Source organism: Numenius arquata, chromosome 25 (assembly GCF_964106895.1).
Source record: "Numenius arquata chromosome 25, bNumArq3.hap1.1, whole genome shotgun sequence".
Taxonomy (NCBI): domain Eukaryota; kingdom Metazoa; phylum Chordata; class Aves; order Charadriiformes; family Scolopacidae; genus Numenius; species Numenius arquata.
The window spans coordinates 6,023,913-6,050,214 of NC_133600.1; the positions used below are offsets into that span (position 1 = coordinate 6,023,913).

Genomic DNA, 26,302 nt, shown 5'->3' on the forward strand with positions numbered 1-26,302 from the left:
CCAGCGCCGCGGGGAGCGGGGGCAGCGCCTCGGCCACCGGCCGGGATCGGGCCCCCCCCCCCCCGCCGGGGCTGCCCGCGCCGCGCTCGCCGGGAGCCACCTAGCGACAGCGGGGACAGCGGGGCCGGTCCGGCTGCCCTGCGGGGGGGGGCACGGTCCCGGCAGCCGTGGGGAGCCCCCCCCCCCCCCGCCCTCCCGGAGCCGCGTCCCCCCGCGGCTGCGCCCAGCAGAAGCCCCCGGTCCCCTGTCCCCAACCGCTGGTGCAAAACCATCGCAGGAGGCAGAGACAAAAGGCCAGGAAGAACGAGGGAGAGCGAGGACTCTTTAATAAATTAGCAAAATAAACAGCATTTATACATATACGTGTATATTATGTTACTGCATCTCCGCAGATCACATGAGTTAAGCAGAAACGTTGATTTCCCAGTTTGATGCTGGTGTCGATCCAAAGGCCCCGGTACCCCCCCTGCGCGGGGCCTGACGGTGTGGGACCTAAAAACCTAAAACCACTTAGAAATAAAATAGCTTTTTTTTTGGTAAGCCAGAGACACAGCTTCCAATGAGAAAGAAGTTAAATTACCGTATGATTTCCTCTAGCTGGTTCCTTGCGGGAGTGATTAAAAGAAAGTGATCTGATTTTCCCCCCTCAAGAAAAAAACCAACAACAAAAAAAGTATTACCTCAGCTGAAAGGGGCGGGGGAGGGGATGAGCACGGGGCAGCATTGGAGGGATCGGCTGGTGCGTTAACAACGGATGCGATTTGCAGTGTGCGAGTCTCTGATTCCGATAACCAGGCGCTGAACTGATCAGGTATTTCCATCGTGTGTCAGTTGACCCCGAACGGGGCAAGTCAGCAGGGGAGCCCGGTGGCCCCGAGGGCTCCCTCAGTCATCGTCCCTGACGTACTGCCCGGCCTCCCAGCGCTGGGCCATGGCGCTCTTGTGACGGACCACCCGAGTGCTCTCCACAACCTGCAGGAACCAGGAGGCACAGTGTCTTTTTATAAATAACTTAGTTTTATAACCAATCCTTTCTGCACGACTTCCCCTCCCACCAGAAGCCCCCTCTTCGGGTTAAACCCCCCCGACAGCAGCCACCACGTGTCCTGCCCACGGCGATGCCCACCCACGCAGTGCCCGTGACCCTGTGAGAGCCGAGACCCCCCTGTCCCTCCCACCCAGGAGCAAGGGCAGCGCCCGCAGAGCCCTCGGGCGCGTGAAGGACTTTACCTCCGTGTTGATCTTGTCAACGGGCTCGATGCCGGCGTACTGTGAAAATGGGGAGAGAAGGATCAGAAAACAGCAACCTCGTAGGGAAATACCCAGCGGCAGCCGGACAGGGGGCACGGGGGGGGGGGTCAGGCTGCCGGGCAGGGGAGCGGCGAGGTGAGATGGTGCCACCCCCGCCAGGTCTCCCCCCAAGCTGAACGGCTGGACCTCCAGCTCCGGGTGGGAGCCGGGCACGGCCGCCTTCAGCCCCGCAGCCACGCCGCCCTCTCCTGGGCTGCAGCCCCCCCCCCCGAGCATGTGCTGCCAGTGCAGGCAGGGCAGGGGCACCCACCTTTCCATCCTCCTTCACCCTCCTCCTCCGCTCCTCGAAGGGGCTGGAACGAGCCGAGTCGGGGCCGAGGGTCTCGGTGCTGCCCTGGGAGGGACTGACCACTCTCAGGGGGGTGAAGGACGACATCAGCCCCAGGACCCCCACCTGGTGCGAGGCAGGAGAAGGGACGGGAGACTCGGACACCGAGTAGCTGCCGCTGGCACCTGAGGCAGCTTCAAGAGAGAAAGAGCCGTTGGGGGGTGAGGGACACCAGGACCACCCCCGGGGGCCAGGGTACCCTCAGAAGAGCACGACTCCTGCCTCAGACCGGCCTCTCGGCAGGTCCAGTGGGTTTGGTCACTGCTGGGACCCTCTGTCTGGGTGCCAGCTGGGGGGTGTCAGGAGCAGGGGAGGGGAAACGCGTGAGCTGGGCACTTCTGGGCCCTTCCAGCGCTGCTTTCTGCAGTGCTATGACACAACGTCATCAAAACCCAAATCAAAAGCTGTGGAGCCCATCCCTCATCACCATCATCAGGTCCCTACATCTGCTCCCCCCGGCAGGCTGGGCTGGCCCAGCTGCCTCCAGGGACTTCACATCAAGCACTTCAGCTTGACAACCACAGAATACCTGTCCACGGGCAACTTGCTACCAACACACAGGGGTCCTTACAGGCACCTCCACAAATCCTCGCAGGGAGGAACTTGGTCCCCTCACCTTCAGCCAGGCTCTCCCAGGCTGGGACTTAATGCTTTTTGTTCCCTGACTCTGTCCCCTTGGTCCCTGCTGTGGCCACTCTTGCCCTCGCCCAGGTCACCTCTGGCTGCAGACACTGGCCGCAAGGGCCTCCTGTGCCTGGGGGAAGGTCCCGTGGGACGGGTACCCCTTGGTGACACTCCTGCCCCTCTGATGGTTCCTGCTGACAATCTGGAGGGCAGGAGAGATGTCCCTGTGCCCCGTCCCAGCTCACCCTTACCAGAGCTGTGCCGCGAGCGAGAGTCCTCCTGGGGAAAGCGGTCGCTGCTGACCACGGAGTAGCCGTCTATGAGCTGCCGCCGCCGCCGCTGCTCCTGCAGCTCCTCTTCCCGCTGCAGATCACTCCGGATCTCCTCCTCGATCATCGCCGATGTCTGGGGCTTCCAGGTCCTCAGCTTGTACTGTTCCTCCCGTCCGTCCTCCCTTCTCAGCGGGCTCTGCGTCCCCATCTCGTCCACGAAGGAGACCTTGGGCTTCCAGAAGGAGAAGGAGAAGTACTCTCTGGGCAGGACAGTGGTGCCGTGAGGGCTCGGGGTGGAGCCGGGAAGCCTTCCTCCCCAGGAATCCTTGCTCCCCCATTTGCTAGCGCTGGCGGAAACGTGCTGGGACACCAGGGGCTGGTCCCGGCTCTTCTCGCTGGCGGCGAAGCGGGGCTGGGACCCCTGGGAGTGCGTGGTGCTCAGTGAGGAGCTGGGAAGGCTTCTCCCACCCCTGGTGTCTTCTGCGGGGTGGGGGCTGTGGCTTGGGGGCTGCTCCACCACAAACTCATGAATCCAGATCCTCTGCTCATCTGCATTCCTCGTGGGGGTGGGCTTCTTCGGGGGGGCTTCCTCCTGCTCGAACACCCTCCTGCGCTCATCCAGCTCCTGCTGTGTCCCCCTGTCATACGTCCCCAGCAGCCTCCCTTGCTTCTTCAGATCTTCCTCGCGCTTGGTTTCCTGCTCAATTTCCCTCTGGACGTAAAGGGAAGCGCGGCCTCTGTCCTTCCCTTTCCTGCCTGGGCCGGGGGAGGTGTGCATGGAGAGGAGAGGCTTGGTCTGGATCTCCACCAGCTCACTGCTGGACGTCAGCCGCGGGATACCCCTCTCCTTCCAGAGGTTCTCCTCCCTCTCCATGGCCATGCGGATCTCCCGCTCAATGGGCGTCTCGTTGCTGATCTTCGTCTCCTTGTCCAGGCCATTGCTGCCTTCCCTCAGATCCACAAGGCTGTTGAAGACCTCGTTGTACGTGCTCCCATCGCTGGTGTAGCCTGCATTGCCCTCGTTATACATCTCGCCCAAGCCAGAGTCGAGGTCTTCTCTGGAAGATGCCTTAGTCAAGCCGGACATTTTCCTGGTGGGATGTGACCTTTCGGTATCAGCCCTTCTGGGAGCATAAACCTCCTCCTTCACAGGCGTCTTGTAGGACACACTACAAACCTGATAAACGGTCTTGTCCGTCCTGCTCTGGCTGGATGCTCCCGCATTACCGTAACCTCTTGTGGCCATCTCAGGACTGGACCACTCTTGCCTGGAGACTTTTGTCATTGACTCTGGCTTTGGAGACATGGCCTGTTGCCCTGGGCTGACAAAAGAGCCTGGATTGGACTTTTCCAGCATCAGGAACTGCTGCCGAGCAGCAGAGAAGTTGATCTGCTCCGTGTCAATATTTTCAGGGTCAACAGGCGTCGCTGCCCTCCCCAAAGACGACTTGTCAAAGGAAATGGCGAAGCTGCCCATGTGCCTGCTGTCACCCTGGCTGCCCAAGCTGGTGTTTATGGAGCTCAGCTCGTCCATGGAGCTCCACCGCTCAGCCATGGTGGAGCTCTTCCTCATCACCTGGCTCCGGATGACCTCCCTCCTCTCGTCCTCGAGCTCCCTGGCTTTCTCGGGTGAGATGTTCGGTGGAGGGACCCTGTACTGTTCCTGCTCATCCTCATCATAAAGCTTCGAGGGCTTCCTCTCCCCCCTGTAAGCCCTGAGGTCGTACAAGCTTCCCGACCTCACCACCTCCAGCTTGGACTCCCTGTCCGGGGACGGGGTCCAGACATCTTTTCCACCATCCAGGAAATACGAGGGAGACTTTGACCTCACTTTCCAGCCATAGCCATTTTCCACCCTCCAGCTGCTCCATTGAGCGGAGCCAAACACGTCGTCGTCACTGTCAGCCCTCCGCTCCGCCATGGGGACGTGGGGGACATCGCTGCGGTCGTGCCTGTGCGAGGTCTGTGGGAGCTGGAAGACCAGGTGCCTGGTGACTCTGTCCATCTTCCCGGAAGAGTCAGTGTCCACCCCTCTGCCAACCTTGCCCTGGGCTGGGGACGCCGCTCAGCTTCGAGGTGGCCCTCGGGCTCCCGACTCAGCGGAGGAGGAAGGGCAGGACCTGGCGGGCCCTGCAAGCAGGAGGGAGAGCGGCTGTTAGGAGCAGCAGCAGAGGTTGGGACATGCAGCTCCCCATCCCCAGAGCATCAGCCCGGGACAGGGAGAGGCTTTGGTGGCACCGGGTCCGCCTCTGCCCGGAATTTCTCCTGGCGCGTTTGCGGGAAGGAGCCATTGAAACAGCGGGGACCATAAAAATGGTTTCATGGATCATAAAAAGGAGGGGACTTTAATCCCCGCGTCACGCAAAGCGGGAGTGAACTGCCCCGACCTTGGTGCCGATCCTCCTGCGCTCATGGGGCCGGGACAGCGGGTGCGGGGCAGGGCGGGTGGCACCGGTGGTGGCAGCTCTCGCCGCGCTGCCAATGCCATCCCCGTCCCCTGTGCCCGTGGGACACATGTACACCGGGCAAGCCGGGTGTGCCCATGGGCAAGTGACACATCCTCTCTCTCTGTTTGCCCAGGTGTTTCCGCAGCCCTGCTGTCACTGCTGCCGGTCTGGGGGATGTCAGTGCCAGCACCACCCCCTGAGTGCTGGCAGCCTCCCGGGAGCAAGGTGACGGGGACACAGGGGCAGGCTCTGGGCGCTGCCATTCTGGCAAGGGCTGAGGCCACCCTGGAGCAGGCGACAGCAGGTCCCTGCGGCCGGAGCACCCCCCTGCTCCCTGGGATGATGCACTGTGCCCTAGAGGTGCCTCTTTCCCCACAGGGACACTGAGGACAGAGCCCTGCTCACCTCCCAGCTTCTCCCAGGGGGCAAAGGGGGCTGCCCTACCCCCGAGGAGCCATTTAAGCCTTTCCTGGGGCAAGAGCACCTGGGTGTCATCAGGGGCAGCTGGGGCTGGCCCCAGGGCGATGCCCCTGCCCCAGGGTGCTGCTGCCCAGCCCCTCGCTGCCTGCGGTGCGAATGGGGCTGGGGGCTGATGGATCTGCCGTTCCCGGGGTGCTCTGCCCAGCTCAACCCCCATAACCTCTTCACGTTTCTACCTGTCATTCACCATCACACTTTACAGCCCCCAGAGACCTGGATGGTGAGGACTCTCTGCCCACCTCTCGCCCTGTTTGGAAGGACAGAGGCCCCTCTGGGGAGGGGACCCCTCCCCGGGGAGCGCTGGTGGCTGGCGCAGGAGGGGAGCAGGGAGGGAGAAGCTGGCAGGGCTGTTATCGGGGCTCCCGGCTGCTCCCCGCCATGCACAGCCCCTCCCAGAGCAGCACCCAAACCCATCCAGCCGGCTCGGCTCGGCCCCGGTTGCCCGGCCCTGCAGGAGTGTGGGGACATGGGGGGCCCGGGCTCGTCCTCCCTGTTCCGAGCCACCCCTGGCCCAGCCAAGTGCCACGGGGAGACGCTGGGCAGAACAAGCGGCATTGCAGCACCCGCCAGCCTGGGCCCCCACACCATGAACAGACATCTGGGGAGTTTTCCAGTGTCCCCCCACCCCGGGGGTCCTGCAGTGCGCTGGGGACATGCAGTGTGCCCACCTCCCCCGTGCAAGCCGCCCTGTGCGCTCTCAGACCTGCCAACGTGCGAGACGTGCACGAGGGTGCACGAGGGTGCCAGCGTGGCCCCCCCCCCGCCTGCCTGACGCAGACAGAGCCGGAACATGCACCCCTCGCTGTGTCCAGACCCCGTGCAGGGACCAATTTGGGGGGTGGGAAATGGCTGCCCTGAGCACCCCGGTGCTTCCCTCACCCCCACCCCGAATGTGCCGCACTTACTGTTGGGGGGGAGTTGTCGGGGCGGGGGTCCCCATGCCCCAGGGAGGCTGCACAGGGCACCCAGCTGAGCCGTGTCTGCCCAGGAGCGGCTGGGGTGGGTGGCGGGGGGGGGGGCAGGAGGGGCCGCGGGGCCGGCGGGTCTGCAGGGCCCTGATAAGCTCAGCCCGAGCCCATGGGGAATTCCAAGAACCATGCCGGGCTCAGTGCTGGACGCAGTTCAATGGCCCATTCCTGACCCCCCCCCGCGCCACTGTCACCCTCGCCGGGGCTGGCTCCCACGCCTGCGGGGCTGACCTTGGCCCCCCTGCCCGCGGCACGTGCCAACACGCCGATGTGCCGAGGCACCCATGGGCCAGTGCCCCAACACACCCATGTGCCAGCGCAGTGAGGCACCCACACTCCTGCCCCCCCCCCCCCCCCCCCCCCCCAGCACACAACTGGGGCTCCGAAGAGAGCCAGAGTGTCTGGGTCCCCCCTGACCCCGGGACAGCCTGCCCCCCAACCCGTTTGTCCCCATGGAGGGACACAAACGTGGCCTTGGCCATCCCTGGGAAGAGCCTGAGCTGCTCCCGGGGGACACGCAGCGCTGGGGCAAGGAGGCAGCCCGGGGGGGCGCAGCCAGGCTGCCCCCAGTGTCCTTCAGCCCCCTGACCCCCACCCCGGGTGGCCCAGGCCAGGGTCCCCGGCCCTGGGGAACGCAGTGGTGCCAGCTGGGGACCACACGGAGGTTCCCAATGGACACGCGGGAGCAGCAGTGCCGGGAGCCTGCGCTCCCCTGTTTGCCCGCGGGGCCTCTCCCAGCCCCGATAACCCCCTGTTTGCGCAGGCGGGGCCGGGGTGGGTGCCCTCGCTGCCATGGCAGCCCTGGCTCTGCTGGCACTGCCACCCGGCAGCCGGGGGGGCCCGCCCGGCGCTGCCCTCCCCGGCCCCCCGCTCCCCACCAGCCCCTTGCAGGGGGCAGCTCCCTCCTTCCCTGGGGACGAGAGCAGCCCCCTCCCCGCGGGGACAAGACCCTGCGCCTGGTCGGGAAACCTCGGGTACCCTGTACCCCCCCAGCCGAGGGCAGGGCTGCGGCACGATGGCCGTGATGCCCTCAGTGCCCGTGGCTGCTGGATGCCGGCATTGCCAGTGCCCGGAGCCGGCCTCCCTCCTGGCACAGGGCACCGCAGCCGAGCAGGTGATGCTGTGCCAGGATGCTCAGCCCGTCTCTGCGTCTGGGGCAGGGGGTCCCTGTCCTCGTCCCCTCTGCCTCGCCACAACAGCTCTGCTCCCTTCTGGAGCCCAATCCTGACGGAAAACCCCTCCCGGCTCCGCTGCTGCCTGCGATGGCCCGAGCACGGCGATGGGGTCCGACCCCATCTGCGGGGTCCCACTCTGCCCGGCTGCGGGGTCCCACTTACCCCCTGCCCAGCCTCTTGGTGCCCCAGCTGCTCTCGGGGCTGCCGGCTCTGGCACTGGTTGGCCTGGGGACAGTGGCTGTGTCACGGCTGCCAAGGTGTCTCTGCGCTTCCGGGCGGGAGAGTGGAGCCTGTTTTACCTCAGGGTTGAGACAAAGTCCACGGGCGATGGCCGGGAGCCGGGAGCGCACCACACCTCGGCAGGGTGTGTGCGTGGCTCACCGGGCTGGCACCGGGAAGAGCCGCACCCCCACCACCCCAGGAGCAAGCCCTGGCATCCCGGCCCCGGGCAGGAGCAGGACCCCCATCAGCCCAGGGGTGGGCAGAGACCCACGGCCACCTGGCAATGGGACCCGGGGGGGCCTGACCCCGGCACTGCCACTTGGGACAAGCAGGAACCCGGGCTGCCACATCCCCTTCATCTGGGCTTGCCCACCAGCATCACACCTGCATCCCTTCCCTCCCAGCATCCTGGTTCCCACCCTCCTCTTCCTCCCCACTCCTCCGGTGTGGCCACATGTCCATCCCCCTGGGGCCGGCAACGCGGCGGTGCAGGGATGGCATCCCAACCACGCTGCCCTTACCTGTGCCCTGGGCACAGGGTGGCACAGAGGACCTGCCGTGGCACGGTGCACCTGAGCATCTCCCCTGCCCCGTGTCACTGTTGATCTGGGGACAGACACCTCTGGGGCAGCACCGGAGACAGGCAGGGGGGTGAAAGCGCCGTGCCCCTGCCCAGCTGGCCACTGGCCACAGGAGGGAGGAAACAGAGGGATTTATTCTGCATTTATTCCTTATCCCCAGCATTCCCATCCCCATTCATCATCCTCATCCCCAGCATCGCCTGCATCCCCATCTCCATCAACCCCATCCCCATCCCAGACCCTTCCCACCCGTCCGTGCCCAGTGCCCGTGCCGGGGTGCCGGCCAGGGTGCCAGATGTTGGGGTGCTGCCCCCTCCCCATCCCCATGCAGAGGGCGGAGGCGCCAGGCTGGTTGTTCACACAGTTTATTTGCTTGGTTGGGGGTTCTTACAAACAACGGGGAGGGCTGGGGTCGGGGGGGGGGGGACTTCAAACGGCTTCGGCACAAGTGGAAAGCACGGGAGCGCGGGAAGTGCACTTCAGCGGAGCCAGGCGGGGGGCAGTGGGGGCCGGCGGGGTCGGGGCAGGGGGTCCTCCGCCTGCTGCTGCTCAGCCCCTGCAGCCCCAGCCCCGTGGGGGCCCGATCCTGCTCCCTGCTGCCACGGGGGCCGGATGGGGCCAGGGGCCGGCGCTGGGTCCGAAGCCAACAGAGGGGCAGGGGGTGCCGAGGGTGGGAGGGGGGCCCGGCTTGGGGTCAGGGGAGGTTGTGGGACCCGGGGTGTGATGGAGTGAGTGGTGGTGACCCCCAGCAAGGGGGTGGCAGGAGGTGATGTGCATCCCCACTGGGGACCTAGCCCTAACCCAGCCCCCAGGATCGATGAGGCAGGTGCCCCACGGCATCCAGCCCCCCGCTTTGCGGTGATGGGGCTCCAGGGATGCCTGTCCGTGGGAGAGAATACCCCTCACCCCCGAGGGTGCCAGCCTAGATTCCCTTCCCCAGCTCTGCCTCTCCCAGAGGCTTTTGGTGCCCGGGCCGGGGCTCAGGGCCAGGATCGGCACAGGAGGGCAGCACCATGAGCCCCCCGCAGCCCCCGGCCCCCTCCCCTACCCCTGCAGACTTGCGAGGAAAACTGCAGCCTGGGTGGTAACTGGGGACAACAGGCATGTCAGGGAGGGGGGAATCACTGCTCACACAAGGGGGCTGAGGGGCAGGGAAGGCCTTGGGGGGCTGAGCCCCATCCCTGGCTTCCCCGTCACCCACGTCCCGGTGGGCTGGGCAGCGTGAGGGCTGCTCCGCACACGCTTTGCCGGGGGCCCAGGGGGTCCCTGGGGACTCTCCCAGGCGCATTCAGCAGCAGGGACCCAGTCGCACTGGGTCCAGGACCCCTGTGCTGCACTGGCTGGTAGCCAGGCCACTGCCCAAAGCTCCTGTGTCCCCAGAACATGGGGACCCAGCACTGCCAGCCTGGCTGCACAGCCACCACTGGCTCAAGGGGGGGCTGACGTGGGGCACTGGGCACCAAAAGCAACCCCAGGGGTTTGGGACAGGGCTGGCAGGAGATGGGACCCCCCCAGAGGCAGCCCCCATGCCAGGCAGGGCAGGACCATGCCCCTGGCCCACCGAGGTGGGCTCAGCGGGAGCCACTTGCCCAACATCCGTGAGATGTGTCGGCTGCTGCAGGGTCTGGGCAGAGCTCAGCACCCATGGTGCCGCCGTGGGCCCCCCGCCTGCCCCAGCGGGTCTCAGTGGGGAGGAAACGCTGGTGCTGGTGGTGAAATCCCCGCTGAAGGGCTGGGGCATGGGGTGGGGGGAGTGGGGAAGGCTGCTCACCTTGCTGGCACAGACACAGCATCCTGGGGACACCCTCCATGGGACACCAGATCCCCAGCAGCTCCCAGTCCTGGTGCTTGGGGTGAACTGGGCTGCCCCACTCGCCTGGGGGAGCTGATGCCGCAGCCCCTGGCCCCAGAAAGCAGCTCTGTGCAGCTGCCACTGCCGGGCAGCGGAGGCAGGAGAGGGACACAGTGCTGGGTCATCCTCCGGCTGCTGTGGGCTGGCACAGGAGCTCCTGCCTCATCCTCGTCCCCATGGGACTGGGTTCCCCCAGCTCCCCTCCCAGGGAGGGACAACCCAGGGCTGTTCCCCACAGGGGAAGTGGGTGATGGAGGTGCTGAGAGAGGGGTTGGCGTGGGGCTGGCTCTGTGCCCACCACAGGCTGGTCCAAGCACGGGTCCCGCTGGCCACCGGCTCCCTGGGAGTCATCTACGGACACGGTGGCGTCCTCCGATCCCCCAGCCCGGCCAGCTCCGTCCTCTGACAGCAGGTGGGAAGTGGCCGGTGTGAGGAGGGAATGGCTCCGGCATTGGGAGGGCACAGGGGATCCCTAATAAATATCCCGGGCAGCACTGGTGGGGTGCGGCATGGGGCGGGCAGAGGGGGGCGAGTGGGGCCGTGGTCACTGCTGCCCACGGGGGCTTGGCAGGCGCTGTGATGGGCATCCCCGGTGCTGCAGAACGAGGGTCCGTGTCCGGTGGGGTGGGGGCCCGGTGTGCTGGGTCAGCAGGCCGGGCTGGCAGGGGCCGGGGCGGAGGGGGCTCAGCGGGGGCTGCCTGCTCCAGCGGCGTGGGGCTCACATCACCGTGCAGCACTTGCAGCGCTGCTTCTTCACGTCCATCTCCTGCTCGGCCTCCTTGGCGTCCGTGGTGTTGGCTCCCGGCTTCTCCTCGCCCGTGGGCTGGGCGGCTGTTGGCTCCAGTGCGGTGCCGTTGGGCGGCGCGTGGTCCTTGTGCGCCGGCTCCGGCTTGCTCTCGGCGTCCTCGATCACCACCAGCTCGGCCTTGATGGTGCCCTCCAGCCCCAGCACCTTCTTGGTCTCGTCCTCATCCTCCACGTTCTGGTAGCCCATGAAGATCATGGTGACGGGTTGCTCGCGGCTCGGCTCCGTCCCCTCACCCGCCGGCATCACGGCCGTGCTTTCCCGTGGCTTGGCTTGCAGCCCCACGATCTCCCGCCGCGGCGTAGGCTTCTGGCTGCCCGGGGCGCTGCTGGCCCCCTCACCCGCCTTGGCTGGGGCTTCGCTCAGGGTGGTGGCCTCATCCGCCTTGTGCAGCAGCTCGTCAACCTCGGAGGAGCTGAGGGGGTGGGCACCGTTCTGCAGGGCCCCATCCTCGGCGCTCACCGCGTGCACCACTGCGGGGACAAGAGGAGGGAGGGTGAGGGGGGCTCAGGTTGGGGGCACACACCGACCTGGCAAAGCTCCTGCTGGCCTGACCCACTCAGAGTCGGCTCCTGTGTGGCCGGGGTGCAGCCCCTTCCCCTCCCCAACAGCCTGGCACTGCGGCTGGGACCCGCGGCAGCACCCCGACCCCCCCCACCTTGGCCAGAGCTGCTGCCAGACCCTCCAGCCCCTGCCCCACACAGCAGACGGGGAGGCTGAAACAAAAGCACCATGTGAGGAGCCATTCCCAGTTCTTGGCACCTCTGAAGCCTCAGACCCGGCGAGCCCCATGGAGCCACAGCCGACTGCCAGGTTGCCGACAGCCTGCCCAGCTGGCCGCACTCGCCGCGGCGGGATGGCTTCCGGCTGTCGGCCAGCTCGGCCAGGGCCAACACGATGCTCCATGGCCAATGGCTGCTGCCCCTGTGAGACCCCAGTGAGCGCTCAGCAGGGGCTGCCCCGCCACGTCCCACCACATCCTGCCACATCCCGCTGCCCGTGGCCCCATGCCCGGGAGGGGATGGGGCTCTTCCGCTGCCGGCGCACTCGGCACGGCCGTTCGCGGCACTGGGGGCAGCAGACGTGCGTCACGGCGAGAGTGGCCTCGGGCTCATCGCATTTTCCACTTGACCTGGGGCATCATGCAATGATGAGCGCAGCAGCCTTGACAGCCGGTCGATGGAGTGATGGACCACAACCAGGCCAGGCAGGGCCAGGACCAAGCATGGCTGCCCTGGGCTCATCACTGCCGAGGTGGCTCCTCAGCATGTCCTTGGAGCTGGGGGTCCCAGAGCAGTGGGGGACTGCTGGGGGTGAAGGCCGGCATGGCCATGGCCACGGGGAGGGTGTTGAACGGGACCGGCTGCCGTTGCAGTGTGGTTTCCTTGGCGAGGCGGTCAGTCCATGGAGCCAGGGATCTGCTCAGTAGCCACAGCCCCCAGTAATGTGCCCTGGCTCTGTGGCCAGTCCTCAGTGCCAGCACAGCCATCCCTTGGCCCCGACTCCTGGACGCAGCAGATCCTCTTCCCCGCTCCGCAGCAGCGCCGGGTCGCCACGTGCAAACAAGGGCTGGCCCCTGGGGACCGTCAACACCATGTTGCTGGGACGGGTCCCACGCCAGGCTGGCCGGGACACGGGACTGGGGCTGGCGAGGGGTTGCCCTCAGCAGTCTCCCACAGCGAGCTGGCCAGGACGGCCAGGAGTGGCCCCAGCCCTTCCTAGCTCTGGTGGCTGTTGGGATGCTCGGGTGGCTGCTCCCTCGTCCCTGCCCGGTGCTCCTGGTGCCTGTGAGCGGTGCAGGACAGGCCGTACCTTTCAGCTCATCCTCGTACACCTTGACCCCCTGCAGACAGTGGTTCTGGGGGAGCAGGGTGGTGCTGGACAGGACCTTGGTCTCCCCTGTCACTCTGTCCTTCTCCACCGTGATCTCCACCGAGTACATGGCTGGGACACAAAGAGGACAGCGGGCGTTACGGCGGCCCCGGCCCTCCCCAGCCCCTGCTCAGCGGCCGGCAGCGGGCAGGCGTGTGGCGGCAGCGGTGCGGTGCTCAGCGGCGTTAGCGAGGCAGCGGCAGCAGTGAGGAGTGGTGAATGGCAGCGGTGGGTGCGACATCCCGGGCACAGCCCTCCTCCCGGCACCCACGGGGCCATCCTGGCATCGCCTTACCTCCACGGCTTCTGCACCCTGGGTCCATGGCCAGTGGTGCCGCGTCCCTCTGGCTGGCTGGTGAGCGGCGCTGGCCGCGGGGCTTGGGCTGGGAGCCAGGCTCGTGCTCGTGGGAGGTGGCATCCCTCGCTGAGGGTGCTGGCACTGGGGCAGCTCCTCTGCCCCCATGGTACAGGCAATCCTGGGCATCTCTCCTGCTCCCAGCCAGTCCCTGCTGGCACCGGGGTCCCCTCCATCCAGTGACACTTTGCTCCGAGGACCCCAAGACAGGCTCTGCCCAGCACCAGTGCCACAGCCCGGTCTGAGCCATCCCCCCAAACCTCTCCAGCAGCGGATCTGCCCCAGCATGGGCAGCTCGGCCCTGCACGCCCCTGCCTGCTCTCAGCACCCCACAAGCTCCACGCCGGCAGCCACGGGGCCACCAGCACTGGCCCAGCATCAGCCACGCCAGCAGCCGACGCACCACTTCTCCTCAAACAGAGCGGGAGGCGAAGGATGAAACCGGAGCAGAGACGTGGAATGGGGGGCGAGGAGGGGCCCCCAAACCAGCTGCGGGGCAGAAGCCAAAACAAACCCTTTGATTGCAAATAAACGACGTGCTCTGCCTTGGGCTTGGAAAGCCATCGAGCGGTGGGGAGCAGCGGTGGCGGGGCTGCGGGGGGGGCAGCGAGCCGGGGGGAGGCGTGGGAGGAGCGCTCCTCCCGGGGAAGCGGGCACCCACCTGCCTTCATCATGTCAGTGCCTTCCACCGCCTTCATGGGACTGCTGGAGACCTTCTTCTCGGCTGGAGATGAAGAGCAGAGGCAACCGCCTGAGCCAAAGCCATCGCCCGGTGGCCTGCGCGCCCGCGGGACAGGCCCGGGGAGGGCAGCATGTACCCCCCACGGCTGGTGCCTGGGACAGGCTCCCCCATCACAGGGCACTGCTGCCCAAGAGGGGACAGGGACAGGGGACGTAGGGATGGGGCTGCCCCGGCTCCCCCCACCCATCTGGCCCCAGTGCCAGGGCCACACAACAGGGTGGCGGGTGCTGCCCCCCCCGAGAGCAGGAACCGCAGACGAGACGGGGATCACCTACCCTTGACCGTGCCCAGGGGACTCTGCAAAACAGAAGAGAGAGGTCAGGAGGTGTCGGGAGATGCCGTGCTCCCACCACCCACACACCCAGCCCCTCCTGGGACAAGGGACCCCCAGCCTGGCCCTGCTGGCAGAGGATCAGCAGGGCAGGGGCTCTGAGGGGGGCAGGGGCTCCGAGGGGAGCAGGGACACATGTCATCTACCCCTCATGGCTGGGACCGGAGCCCACCACAGCTGCACCAGTGCCCCGGTGTCCCCCTGCAGCCAGTCGGCAGCGTCTCCCCACACCCGGCCCCTCCACCAGCACAACCTGCCCATCACCGTGCCGTCACCCCAGCAGCAAGAACCAGCCCCGGTCTGGTGGGGGCTGAGTAAGTGCTGACCCCCCCCCAGGGACCCCCTCACCTCCCCGGCAGCCCTGCCCGCAGCCATGCCCACCTTCTGCGCGTTGGGGACGGACTCTGCCTTCTCCTCCTTGGCCGGCGCCACCACCTCTGCCAGGTTCTCCTTGGTGGAAGCTGCTGAGCTGCCATTCTCCAGTGTCTCCAGCTCCTTCTCCAGCCTGTGGGGAGAGCTGGGGCTCAGAGGCCACAGGCAGCCCTGGTGCAGGCAGCTGCAGCCGACCTGCCAACATGGGCCAGCGACATGGCACAGGGGAGAGAGGCGGCAGGAACCAGCCCCAGGGCTCGTGCGACACAGACAGACAGACGGACCTCCAGCACAGCCACCACCATCTCTTTGCGGGGGAAAAGCGTGTCTTTGCTGGAACAGACCCAGGGGCTGCACCAGTGGGTGCTGCCCTTGCCCGGGTGCCTGTCAGTCACGTGCTTCCACCCAGCTCCGTGGGGCGAGCGATGCTCAGGACCATCATCACAGCTCCACGGCCACTCAGCCGACGGGCTCGGCCCAAGCAGATGGAAGAAACCCCCCCACAGGCACTGAGCAGGGGGACCAACCCCATGGGGGGACCCCCCAGCTCTCACTGTCCCCATGCCGTGACAACCGAGCCCCTCACGCGCTTGCCAGTGCCCTCGCTTGGTGGGACAGAGCAACATCCCTCCATCACTGTTCTGCTCCTGCACGTGTCCCCCGAAGCCTCTTTGAGCTTCCCAGGAGGACAACAGCCCGTTCCCAGCCACCGAGCCCGGCCAAGAGCTGTGCCAGCAGCGGGGCCCCCCGCCCTGGGACATGGCAGGAGGTCACGGAATCCCCACGGATTCATGTCCATGTAAATTAGGGCCCCTTGGTCGGCACCCCCCGGCAGAGCCCCCGCCTTAACTCCCGTCCCGCCGCGAGGCGCCGGCGGAGGAATGCACCGCGCCATTAGACGGACACAAAGGCCCCTTCGTGCCTGACCCCTCTCTGCACCGATGCTCGGTAATTAACGGCACAGCCGTGACTGATTGCATTCTTGCAGGGCGGCCAGGCTGCCCGGACACCTCCGTGCTGGGGCTCCTGGCCCCCCCCGCCTTCAGCAGCCCAGGGACGAGGGGGCTGGGCAGGGGCTGAGCTTTCTCCCCCCCCAGCCTCCCACCCTGCCCTTTCCCCAGGGGCTGAGCCACCACAGTGGGGATGGAGGGCCACAGGGAACCAGCCCCCCATTCCCCTGCCCCTGTGATGGTGGGTGCTGGGAACCCAGCAGCCCCTCTGGCGACCCCAGCCCAGCCCTGGCCCCCAGCCCCATGGCTCCCACTGACACCCTACAAGGCTTGTGGGTCCCACAGCCCCAGGCAGGAGCATGTTTGGGGGCGTCTGTGCTCAGAGGGGCCATGGGGCTGGATGTGCTCTGGGACTGGCCGCAGCCCCTGGACAAATGCTGGCAAGAGCCCAGCCGGAGGGTCCCCGGTGAGAGCGGCTGAGCCCCGGCAGCACCACGGAGCCACCACCTCTCCCGGCAGCTCCAAGCTCCAGAGAGGATGCTCTCCTCCGAGCGGGGCCACAGCTGAACCCAAGCGAGCGCTGTGGCATGGTGGTGTGCCTTGTGCCTCGTGTCTCTTGCGCCCAGTGCCTTGTGCCCCGCACGTGGGACCGAGCTGCATCTCAGCCTCCCATCTGCCCGAGAAGGTCGGGGGGTGAGGCTCTGGAGGGACTCAGACACCCTCAGAGCACACCCTGACACGCTGGCCCCACGCTGTCCCTGTTACCTCTGGATGGTTTCCTCCAGCTCCTTGGTCTTCACCTCATCCTCCTGCATCTGCTTCTTCATGGCCTCGTCCTCCTCGGAGGCTGAGGTGGGGGCTCCTTCCAGCAGCCATCTCTCCCGCAGAGCCTTGGACTGGGGAGCAAAGAGGAGTGATGGTCCGGCCTCCCCCGCAGCCAGGGGGTCCCCGGCATGTCCCCGGTGTGGAGGTCACGGGGGATCCCCACCTTGAGATGCTGCAGCTGCCGCCTGTCGTCCTCGAGCTGCCGCCTTTTGTTCTCGATCTCCGCCTGACGTTTCCGCTTCTCCTGGAGGGATGAGAGCGGCAGAGCTGGGGTTGGCGTGGGGAGGGGGTCTGCATGGGGAGGGGGTCTGCATGGGGAGGGGGTCAGTGCTGGGCACCGCTGGGGTGGGGACACCTCCATCCCAGCCCGGGCAGCATCCCCCGAGCGGGGAGGAGCAGGGAGCGGGGGGTGAGGGGCTGCTGTGGGGTCTCACACGGGAACACGAGCCGTGCACAGGGCTGCAAGACTGGCCTTGGGGAGAGCCCACCGGGAGCTCCCCAGCCCTGCATCATCCTCACAGGGGGAAACTGAGGCACGGAGGGTGCACAGAAATCGGGGCAGAGCCTGGAGCCTGTTCGCCATCTCAAAGTGTCACCTTCCCCCGGCCCGGCCCTGCTGAGCGAGCTGCCAGCACGGGGGGAACCAGCCCGGCCCCCCCTCACCACACGCCCTGGGACCAGTCCAGACCGTTTCAGCGGAGTCGGTCCCAGCCCGGGAAGCAGCTCCCACTTTCCTTCTCCTCTGGCCCAGAACAATTTGCCCTTTGTGCAGTGGAGATGGGCCGATAGCAGGACGGGCCAGGGGAGCTGGCAGCCACAGCGGGCAGGGGAGCGGCCACGGGGCAGCGGCGGGGTTTAAAAGCAATCACCAGTGCCCATAATTACCAGTGCAGGTAATTGTGGCAGGGCAGGGATGGATCCTGCAAGATCCCCAGCCCTTCCCTGGGAGAGGACAAGGGGGGACTCATCACTCATTTCACTCTCACTTGGGGCTCATCAAGGCACTGCCTCATTAATTAAACCTCCCAGCTACCCGTTGCTCGCTCTGCCCCTGCTTTGGCAAAGCAGCCAAGCCTGGCCAGATCCTGTGTCCCGGCTGTGGTGCATCCCTGGGAAGAGTCGCCGCAGGGCAGGAGACGCCCTGGCACAGGCTTGCAGGGGTCATGATTTGGCTGCTCGAGACCCCCTGCCTGGGGTGCGCACCCAGGGGGGGCTCTCTGGCTCCTGCCCCAGCCAACAGCCCCGGAGCAGCTTTCCAGGCTGGAGGCAGGGGCTGGGAAAGTGGCTGCACAGCCCTGGCGCTGGCACAGCCCCTGTGCCCGCACCCTCCTTCCCGCTTGCGTCTGCCCCACGTGTTGCTGACGACGGTGTGGGGACACCGGGTGAAGGTCCGGCGTGCTTGCCAGTCACTCGCCAGGCACAGGGGACTCACCGCGATGGCCTGCAGCCTCTCCTGCTGAAGGGTGCTGGCCTCCACGACCCTGCAAGAGAGCGGAGAGCAGCAGTGAAGAGCGCGGCCGCCCCCGTGGAGGAGCGGTGGGGGCAGTGGGTGAATGGGGACATTGTGCCACCAGCGAACCGGACACAGAGCACGGACAAAGGCGGAATCTTCCCTTCCGCTGGCCGCTTTCCCCCCTTCCCCTCGCCACCCCAGAGCCAAGAGCTCCTTGCCCACACAGCTCCTCCGGGTGCCCCTTGTCCCCCTGCCCAAATCCCCTGGGAGAGGCACCTCGGGGTGACCCGGTGCAGCCAGACCCGCTCCTCCCGCGGCGCAGATGGAAACGGTGACCACGGAGAGGCTGGAGCGGGACGGCTCTGGCCGCCCCTGTGGTTCAACCTGGCTCACACTTTCCATTCCAAGCCCATTTCTTGGCTGCTGACACCTTTCCCGACAGTGACCTTTCTGGGCTGCGCGCACAGACACATACACGTGCACAGACACATGCACACACACAGACACACACATCGCAACAGGCTCCTCTCCAGCTGGGGCTCCTGCTTCCGAGCCTGGCACCCGCCTCGGCATTGCCAAGTGCCACAGCCATGCCCAGGGACACTGCCAGCGGCAGCCAGCTCACTGGCCCTGGTGCGGCTCTCTGGGGTGCAGCAGGTCCCGGGGTGCTGCATGAAGAGGGTGCCCTGACCCCTCACAGCGACGTGCCCCCCTTCCTGCATCCCAAGTGCCCTAAGACCAGCCCAACCAGCCATGCAGCCCCGGGGGGCCCAGTGAGAGCCCCCGCGCCGCACAGCATCAGGTGCAGGTTCGGCAGCGGGAGCCGCAGAGCGGGGCCAAGAGCGGCTGCCTGGGGCCAGGGGATGCTCCGGCGCCGCAGGGAGCGGGCTGGCTGCTCGCCAGATGATGCTAACGAAGTGCTTAGCTGTGACAGTAATTAGGGTGGGCGGCGCGGAGGTACCATCAGGCGATGGATCATTGCCACTTATTTCCCAGAGCAAGGGACAGCAGAGCCTGCGGGTGGGGGCAGCTGTGCCGGGGGCCACTCTGGAGGAGACACCGGTCCGGGCTCCGGTCCCCGCGGCCGAGCCCACACTCCAGCTGCTCCCTCGCACTCGGGGCTGCCTGCGGAGCCAGGAGGGGGGGTCTGCACACCCCTGCCCACAGCGGGGTCCGGCGGATGCCGGGGTGGCAGAGGGGAGAGCTCTCAGGCCTAATTTATCCCGGTGGTTAATTGCACATCCATTCTCCCAGCTCCCGGGAGCTCCTGCCCTGGCCGAGCACACGGAGCAGCGATGGCTGATGCAGGGGGGGCGGCGGGGCGCCCCTGCCTCCCCCCCGGCTCTGTCCCCACACACCCGGCCGAGCCCCAGGGCTTTGCAAAGTGCCATTAAAGCAGGAGGCTTCCCAGCGGGACGGAGGGAGGGAGCGGAGTGGCCAGGGTACTGGCAGTCCCAGCTCAGGCTGGGGGGACGGGGGGGACAGGGAGGGGCGACAGCGCTGTGTCCTCAGCACAGCGGGAAAAGCCATTAGCAGGGAGCGAGTGCGAGGAGCCGGGTCCCAGCCCGGTCTCACCGCAGCTGAGTGCTTGGGGGCACCCACCAGCTTGGGGGGACCAGTGGCTCGGGGGCCACTGAGCCGCTGGCACAGGGTGAAGCCATCCCCGGCTTCTTGTGGCACTGACCACGATGGGAGCCGAGGCCCAGGGAGGGCAGCCCCGTGCCCCCAGCCCAGCTCAGGGTGCCCATTTTGGAAGACAATGTGGGCTCTGAGGTGCTGCCCGGCCCCCACATGCTGCAGGCACCCCAGTTCCTCCCCATCCCTCTCCCCCCACCGCCGCATCGTCTGCTCTCCGGGGGTGCAGGCTGGGCTCTGCAGATGGCCCGGGGCTGGGGGCGGCGGGGGCGGGAGATCTCTTCCACGCTCCCATTAAGGGCTTTTTCCAAAGACGGTTTTACACACAGGGTGGGTGCAGGCTGCTGCACCCCCCACAGTACCTCCCCGGGCTGGGAGCGGGCCACATGTGCCAGCACATGTGCCCTTGCACATGCGTGTGCCCTCGCACAAGCCCACCAGCTGTGCGAGAGCTGGGCTTTGCACCAAACCACATGGGGTCTGCCGGGGCGAAAGGACCCCCCGCCGCCGCCTGGAAGCCGGCGATTAACCGAAAGCTGCTCCGAGCCGCCCGTCCTCCCCTCACCCCGCACCCCGGGATCCTGGCAGCGCCTGAAATCCAGGCCAGAAAAACAAACCGGGGAAGGTGTCGCTTTTGTAGCGGTTATTTTTGTGCTGTTTGCCGCGACGCTGTGACTGCTTTGCGAGCGCAGGCGCACACCCGCCGCTCGCAGCCTCCCCTGGGTGATGCCTGGCAGCCCGTGGCCCGACGCCGTGCTTTGGACGGGAATTTAATTACCAAACCCAAAGAGAGCAGGAGTATCTGCCAGTCCCCTTGCCGTCCCTGCTTGCTCTGCTGCCGCTTGGCACAGCAACAATGGAGGGGACGAGGGGACAACCCCACTCCCTCCACGCCTGTCCCAAACACCAGCTGCACCCTGCAAACCCCACACTGTTCCCTGGCAGGGAGAGGGGCCGGGACACAGGGTTTCTCAAGGGAAACCTCCTCTGTCGACCCGTCAGGGCTGCAAGCGGGGTCTGCCCCTCCCCAGCCCCATGCCCGGGGTCTCACCTCACCCCCCGACACAGGGAAACAAACTTTCTCAGGACAGACAGACCCAAAGTATCATTCTCTTCCAGTGGCACAACCCTGTGACAAGGACGGTGATGGATCTGGTGGGAATCCCCCAGGCGGGTGTGGGGGCTGTGGGGACGCAGAGCGGGGAGCGGGTGCTGGGAGCAGCAAACCGGCTCCAAACCAGTGAGGAGGCCCCCGGGATTCGGGGCAGCTGGGACGGCTCTCTGCGGAGACAGATTGTGTGCAAAAGTTGAAGGGAGGAACCGGCCGCCCCCCCGCCGCGCTCTGCCCCGAAGCAAGGGCTGCCCAAGCGACTGTGGGGCCAGGCTGGGCACCTTCCTGCTCTGGGGCCAGGGGTCCCCCCGAGTCCAGCTCCCGGCACCCCAAGCTCAGAGGGCTTTGAACCAGGGTCTGTTTCTCTCCTGGATCTTGCCCCATTCAATGGATCCAGACTTTTCCAGCATTCCTGAAACGTTCTGCTCTGCTTTTCCTCCCTCCTCCATCCTCTTTATTTTCCATTATTTGCTACAGATTCCACATTCCCGGGTTGAACGCCAGGAATCTTCCTGGCCCAGGGAGAGACACAAAACAGGCTGGATGCCCCCCCAGCACCCTGCGCACCCCAGCCCTGCTGTGACCCGAGCTACTGCCCTGAGGGGGCTCATCCATCCCTGCCAGACCCTGGTAAGAGGGGGACAGGGTGGGGACAACCCTGGTGCCCCCAGGTCCCTGCCCACTCAGGGCAGTGAGGTAGAAGGACAGGTCAAGGGGTCCCATGCCCCCCACCAGCCCCTGGGCTCCCCCGCACCCTGTCCCTGGGGGTCAGCACGACAGGACCCCGTTGCCGGGGGTAGGAAAGCAGAGCCCCGGGGTGGAGGAGGCCCCTGCCCTCCCCAGGCTGGAGCATGGACCAGAGCGGCCGGTCCGTGCTCCCCGCCCCCCCCCGGGCCGGGCCGGGCCGGTGCCGGTGGGGCCCCGCAGCCCCCGGCCCCGGTGACTGATGGCTCTGCCGAGCCGGGAGGCGGTTCCCTGGCAACGGCACCATGGAAACGGCGCCATGGCAACGGGGCGAGCCGCCGGGAGGGGGGATGCTCGGCGCGGGCGGGGGGACCGAGGGGCCCCCCCGGGGCTGGGAGCGCCGTGCCGCGGGCCCGGCATCCCCCCCCCCGCACCCTCCCGAGGCCGCAGCGGCACCGGGGCCTCCCTGGGGGGGTTCGGCCACAACAGCGCGAGCTCCGGGTCCATCCTGGGTGCCGGGGAGGGGCAGAAAGGCGACCCCAGGGCCCCCGAGCCCCTCAGAAACCCGCAGCGAGCCCTGCCTCCCCCCTCATTTCACCGGGTCTCACGAGCTCCCGATAACAGGCTGCTGGTTTTCCACCCGGAGTTCACGTCGCGCGTGTCCCAGGGCAGCTCCTGGAGCCGTTCCCGCCTGCACCACATGGCAGGGAGAGCCACGGGCCGTGGTGCGGGGGACGAGGCCGACGGGACCAGGGAGGCTGGCGGCACCAGGGGACGATGCCCCGGGAACTCCCACTGCCAAGGCAGCAGCCCCCGGACTCCCGGCCGGCCCCCCGCACACGTGTGAGCGCACACGCACCCCGTGCTCGCACCCGCGCTCCCCCTTGGCTCTCCAGCCCTTTCCAGCCCTGCTGATGCTGCCGTTTCCTACCATCACAAGGGAAGCCTGTGACCTTTTGTCTCCTCCCCGCCTGACATGAAACAATAATGTTTATTTGCCTTCCTCTGTTTTTTTCCCATTAGCTCATCCAAATGTGCGAAGAGCCGTTTCAAGCAGCTCCTCCGCTCCCCTGACCTCTGCTCCCTTTCCACCCGCTCAGCTCCACACCAGGGGGAGGGCAGGGAGAGAGCCCTGCGTGGGGGTCCCACCGCCTGGACCCCGACACCGACCAGCCACAACCGTGGGGAAACCAGCCCTGGTGTGGGGCCAAGAGCCCGTGTAAACGGCAGCACGGGCGGCAATCGTGGGACCGACACTGATTTACACCACCTTTCCCGTGCCAAGAGCCGGGCCCATTGGCCAGGCCCGGAGAGACGCTGCCGTGGGGAGTCTGCAAAGCCTCTGTCACGGAGCCATTAGCAGCGGGGCCGCTATCGAACGCCCTCGTTGGCGGCGGGCGCGGAGGGGAGGGGGCCGCAGCAGCCTGGGGGGCCGGCACTCATCGATCGCAAAGGCAAATAAATCAGTGGCTCAGGCAAGGACGGCCCGGAAGCCGAGTGCCAGGTCCCACCAGCCTGCTCAGGTCCGGGTGACATGGGGGCTGCTCCTGCCCTGCCCCACGGCACTGGCTGCCTCCACCCCACAGCCAGCCACGTCGCCCCAGCCCTCGGTCCCGCTCCCTCCCTCTCCGTGCCCTCCCCACGCTGCCTGCGCAGCCCCATCCATCGCTGCCCGCCCTGGGAGGAGACGGGGATGGGGGGGGGAGATGGGGGGAGGCAGGAGGAGGAGACAGCAGCCCCAGGCTCCCGAAAACGCAGGATGCATTAGAGCAAGCAGAGCTGCCTGATTGATTCTTCGGGCTGAGACGTGGGCTGGGAGTGCCAGGAGAAAATGGATCCCATGAATATTTGATGAACGGAGGCTTGGGGAGGGAGTTTGATTGGAAAATTACAGATCTTTCAAACAATGGTTCAAGTGCCCTCCAAACACTTGGATTTCCAGCTCCCTTCCAGTGAGAGGAGCAAGGCTCCACCAGGAAACCCCCCCACAACTCATGAATGAGCGCGGAGCCGCCCTCTCCCCACGCTTGGGAGCACCGACAGGCCGGGACAGCCAGCCCCAGCGCTGGACTGGGACACGGTCCCCAGCTCCCCGCAACCTTGGGGTGGCCCTGGCCATGTCACTTTGTCCCTGGGTTCCCATTCACACGAGGCAACATGGCTTTCTCACACCAGTGCCATGAAGCACACACAAGGCTCCAAGGAGCCGTCAGGAAGGTGGCTCCTGCCCGGACTCCCAGCAGGGACACCCCGGTGAGCCCCAGGCACCCACAGGGAGCTTGGTCCTCGGCGCAGAGCCAAGGGGCTGGGCTGAGCCCACGTCCAGTCACGCTCCGCCAGGAAACACCTGGATGGGGCAGGATCTGCTGGCTCCTCTCTCCCCTCCTGGGCCCATCCTCGCCCCGAGAGCAGCTTCTGTCTGGGGCCCGGGGGCTTGCTCATCTCCGGATGGAGTAAAGACAGACTCGGGAAACCAGGCTCCTGCCTGGGCTCTGCCTCCAGCCCCAAGCTCTGCGCCTCCACCCAACCCTGCCCCGGCGCACGTCGCCTCCTCCAGCCCTTCCCCGCTGCCAACACCTCCACCGCTGGGGATGGGCACATAGCACAGCCCTGCCAAGCCCCGGCACAGCTCCCACCACTGAACCAGGGACCCCGTGCGGGGAAAAGGGCTGTTTGTGGTGAGGAAGTGGGAACACCAACATCAGTGGCTTCCCAGGAAACCTGGTCCAGTTCCTGCCCCACCGAGGGGCCCTGTCTCATGGCAGTGGCCGAACCCTGAGCCCCGAGATCCACCAGCCCCAGGCAGGACCGGGGTGCTGTGGTGCAGCTGGTGGTGGGGCTTTGTGGCTTCCTCTGGGAGAGCTGAGAAGGGTGATGGTGCTGTCCCCTCGGCCACACAAAGGGACAGGGACGGACCCGGCCCCCTCCAGCTCCCTGGGAGGCAGCGACTGTCCAGCCTGGGGAGCATCAGCTTCTTCCCAGAGCCCCGTGAAGGGGAGAGCAGGGTTCCGTGTCCCTTCCTGAAGGGCTGTGCCCCAGGTCACCCCTCAGGCAGAAATATCCCTCCTTCCCCTGAGCGCGATGGTCAGCTTCGGATCAGGGTCAGGAAGGGAGGCACGGGAGAGCCCCTGCTTCGAGGACACCCCAGACCCAGAGGGGAGAGCAGCGACCTGCCCAGACAAACCACAGGAGCAGCCAGACGTGGAGATGCAGAACCTCCGGCTGCTCGAGCGCGTCGGTGGCAGCGGGAGCAGAGGACAGAGGAGCAGCACCAGTGGGACCAGCAGAGCCTTTAGAAGAGCTGGAAGCTTTCAGCCAAACTTTGCTGGGCACCAGCGGCTCAGGGCAGCCAGGACCCCCCTCCAGCCACTGCCCGTGCCCAGGCAAAGCAGGAGCCAAAGCAAGGCCAGCAGCATGCTCTGCAGAAGTCGCTGCACCCACAGCTCGGTGGGGAGAGCTCCCACCCTGGGCCACTCACGGGGTTTAGAATCACAGACTCATAGAATCTTCACTCAAAGGGACCAGCCATCGGCAGCTCCAGCATTCGGGGCTCACCGGGAGGGTCCATCCGGAGCCACGGCTGCTGGAGGAGCTCAGGGGAGAGCAGAGTGGGGTGAAAGGCAGCGTGGGGAGGGGGGCAGGAGCTGCCATCCTGCCTGGCACCGTCCCCCACTTCAACCCCAGCCCTCAGTGCCTCCACCCTGGGGAAGGACCCGCGATCGGTCCCTGCAGCTCCTCATCCCGCTCCCCAGGGCAGATTGTGCCCCTCGGTTTGGCCCTGTCCCTTGCTGCCTTTTGGCAAATCACGCACGCGTTTTCCTCCCCAAAGAGCCACTTTCCTGAAGGGACCGAGGCGCCGAGGAGCTGCCCAAAGCCGCAGCCCTGCCCTGGCGAGCTCTCGCACCACAAAGCCCCCAAGCCCTCCAGCAGCAAGGGGAGCCCCCGGCCCCACAGATGCTGTACCCCAGCCTCCGAAACCTCCCCAGGCCCCTGCCGGAGCCTCCCGCACCCGCTCCCAGCCCTGAGCCAGCCAGAGCCCACCCCAGCCCCAGGAAACCCCAACCCCGTCCCTTGCCAGTGCCCCACAGCTCCATGGGGCTCCCCAGGTGGGAGGCAGATGGCAGCAAGCGGGACCTGTTGAGCAGCCAGCATCTCGCTAGCCGGTGGCCAGTTAACCGTGCGAGGCGAGGTGCCCACGAGGAGTGGAGGGTAGCTGGCCCCAGGCGGGCTGGATGCCCCCAGGAAGCCCCCAGTGCCAAACCCAGGAGATGCTGCTGGGACCCTCGCTTGCCATGATGGGGACCAGAGCCCCGGGAGGGAGGGAAGGAAAGGCCTGGGTGAGATAGGGCCAGCCCGGGCGGCTGCTGTCGCTGGTGCCCGGCGCATTGAGCAGCCCACCAGCCCCTCGCCCTCCTGGCACCAGCATGCTGCAGGCGGGAGCTGCTGGTGTCCCCGAGGGGCAAAACCAGGGTGGTCCCCAGCTACCGGCCTCCCAACGGCCTCCACCTGCTCCCCCACCCTCCTGCAGAGCCCCATGCCCGGCTCCCAGCCTGCCCGCAGGCACAGACCCACCGGGCAGGGCCTCGCCGCGACACACAAAGGATAAGGCCGGGGCCGGAGCGCGTCCGGAGGATCCCCCCACCACAGCCGGGTCCCTGGGCTGGGGGGGGCGCGCAGGGAGGGGTCCACGGCTCACAGCCGCCCACTCAGCCCCGCCACACACAGCAGCAACAACAGGTTCAAAACACAAAAATAAACACCCTTCCCACCCCCCCTGCTTCCCGCACCGCTGCCAGCAGAGACTCGCCCCCCGCAGCCCCCACACCCGCTCCGGGGCCTCCGCCGCTGCACCCCGAGCTGGCGCCTCGGCACCCCACAGCAGGGCAGGGACCCGGGGAGGGGCAGCA

General features: G+C 66.8%; 2 protein-coding genes across 2 annotated transcripts; both read right to left on the bottom strand.

Moving 5' to 3' along the window:
* Positions 1–301: 301 nt before the first annotated feature.
* On the bottom strand, positions 302–4,540 carry MISP (mitotic spindle positioning). The gene is made up of 4 exons (XM_074163807.1): positions 2,515–4,540; positions 1,562–1,773; positions 1,231–1,269; positions 302–972 (listed from the first exon to the last, which is right to left on the bottom strand). The coding sequence occupies exons 1-4, from the start codon at positions 4,538–4,540 to the stop codon at positions 886–888; spliced, it is 2,364 nt and encodes a 787-aa protein (XP_074019908.1). The 3' UTR covers positions 302–885.
* Positions 4,541–10,978: 6,438 nt separating this feature from the next.
* PALM (paralemmin) lies at positions 10,979–22,097 on the bottom strand. Its single transcript, XM_074164041.1, has 9 exons — positions 21,994–22,097; positions 17,945–17,993; positions 16,676–16,756; positions 16,453–16,583; positions 14,747–14,870; positions 14,310–14,331; positions 13,954–14,016; positions 12,878–13,009; positions 10,979–11,538 (listed from the first exon to the last, which is right to left on the bottom strand). Exons 1-9 carry the CDS (start codon positions 22,095–22,097, stop codon positions 10,979–10,981), a joined length of 1,266 nt encoding a protein of 421 aa, XP_074020142.1.
* Positions 22,098–26,302: the final 4,205 nt, after the last annotated feature.

Coding starts and splice junctions, on each gene's coding strand:
- PALM (XM_074164041.1), bottom strand. CDS start 22,097: ATGTGGTGCAGGCGGGAACGGCTCCAGGAGCTGCCCTGGGACACGCGC. Junction 16,757..17,944: donor AGAGGCTGCAGGCCATCGCG/GTGAGTCCCCTG, acceptor TCATCCCTCCAG/GAGAAGCGGAAACGTCAGGC. Junction 16,584..16,675: donor GGCAGCTGCAGCATCTCAAG/GTGGGGATCCCC, acceptor TTTGCTCCCCAG/TCCAAGGCTCTGCGGGAGAG.
- MISP (XM_074163807.1), bottom strand. CDS start 4,540: ATGGACAGAGTCACCAGGCACCTGGTCTTCCAGCTCCCACAGACCTCG. Junction 1,774..2,514: donor TCGCTCGCGGCACAGCTCTG/GTAAGGGTGAGC, acceptor TCTCTCTTGAAG/CTGCCTCAGGTGCCAGCGGC. Junction 1,270..1,561: donor GGGTGAAGGAGGATGGAAAG/GTGGGTGCCCCT, acceptor CCATTTTCACAG/TACGCCGGCATCGAGCCCGT.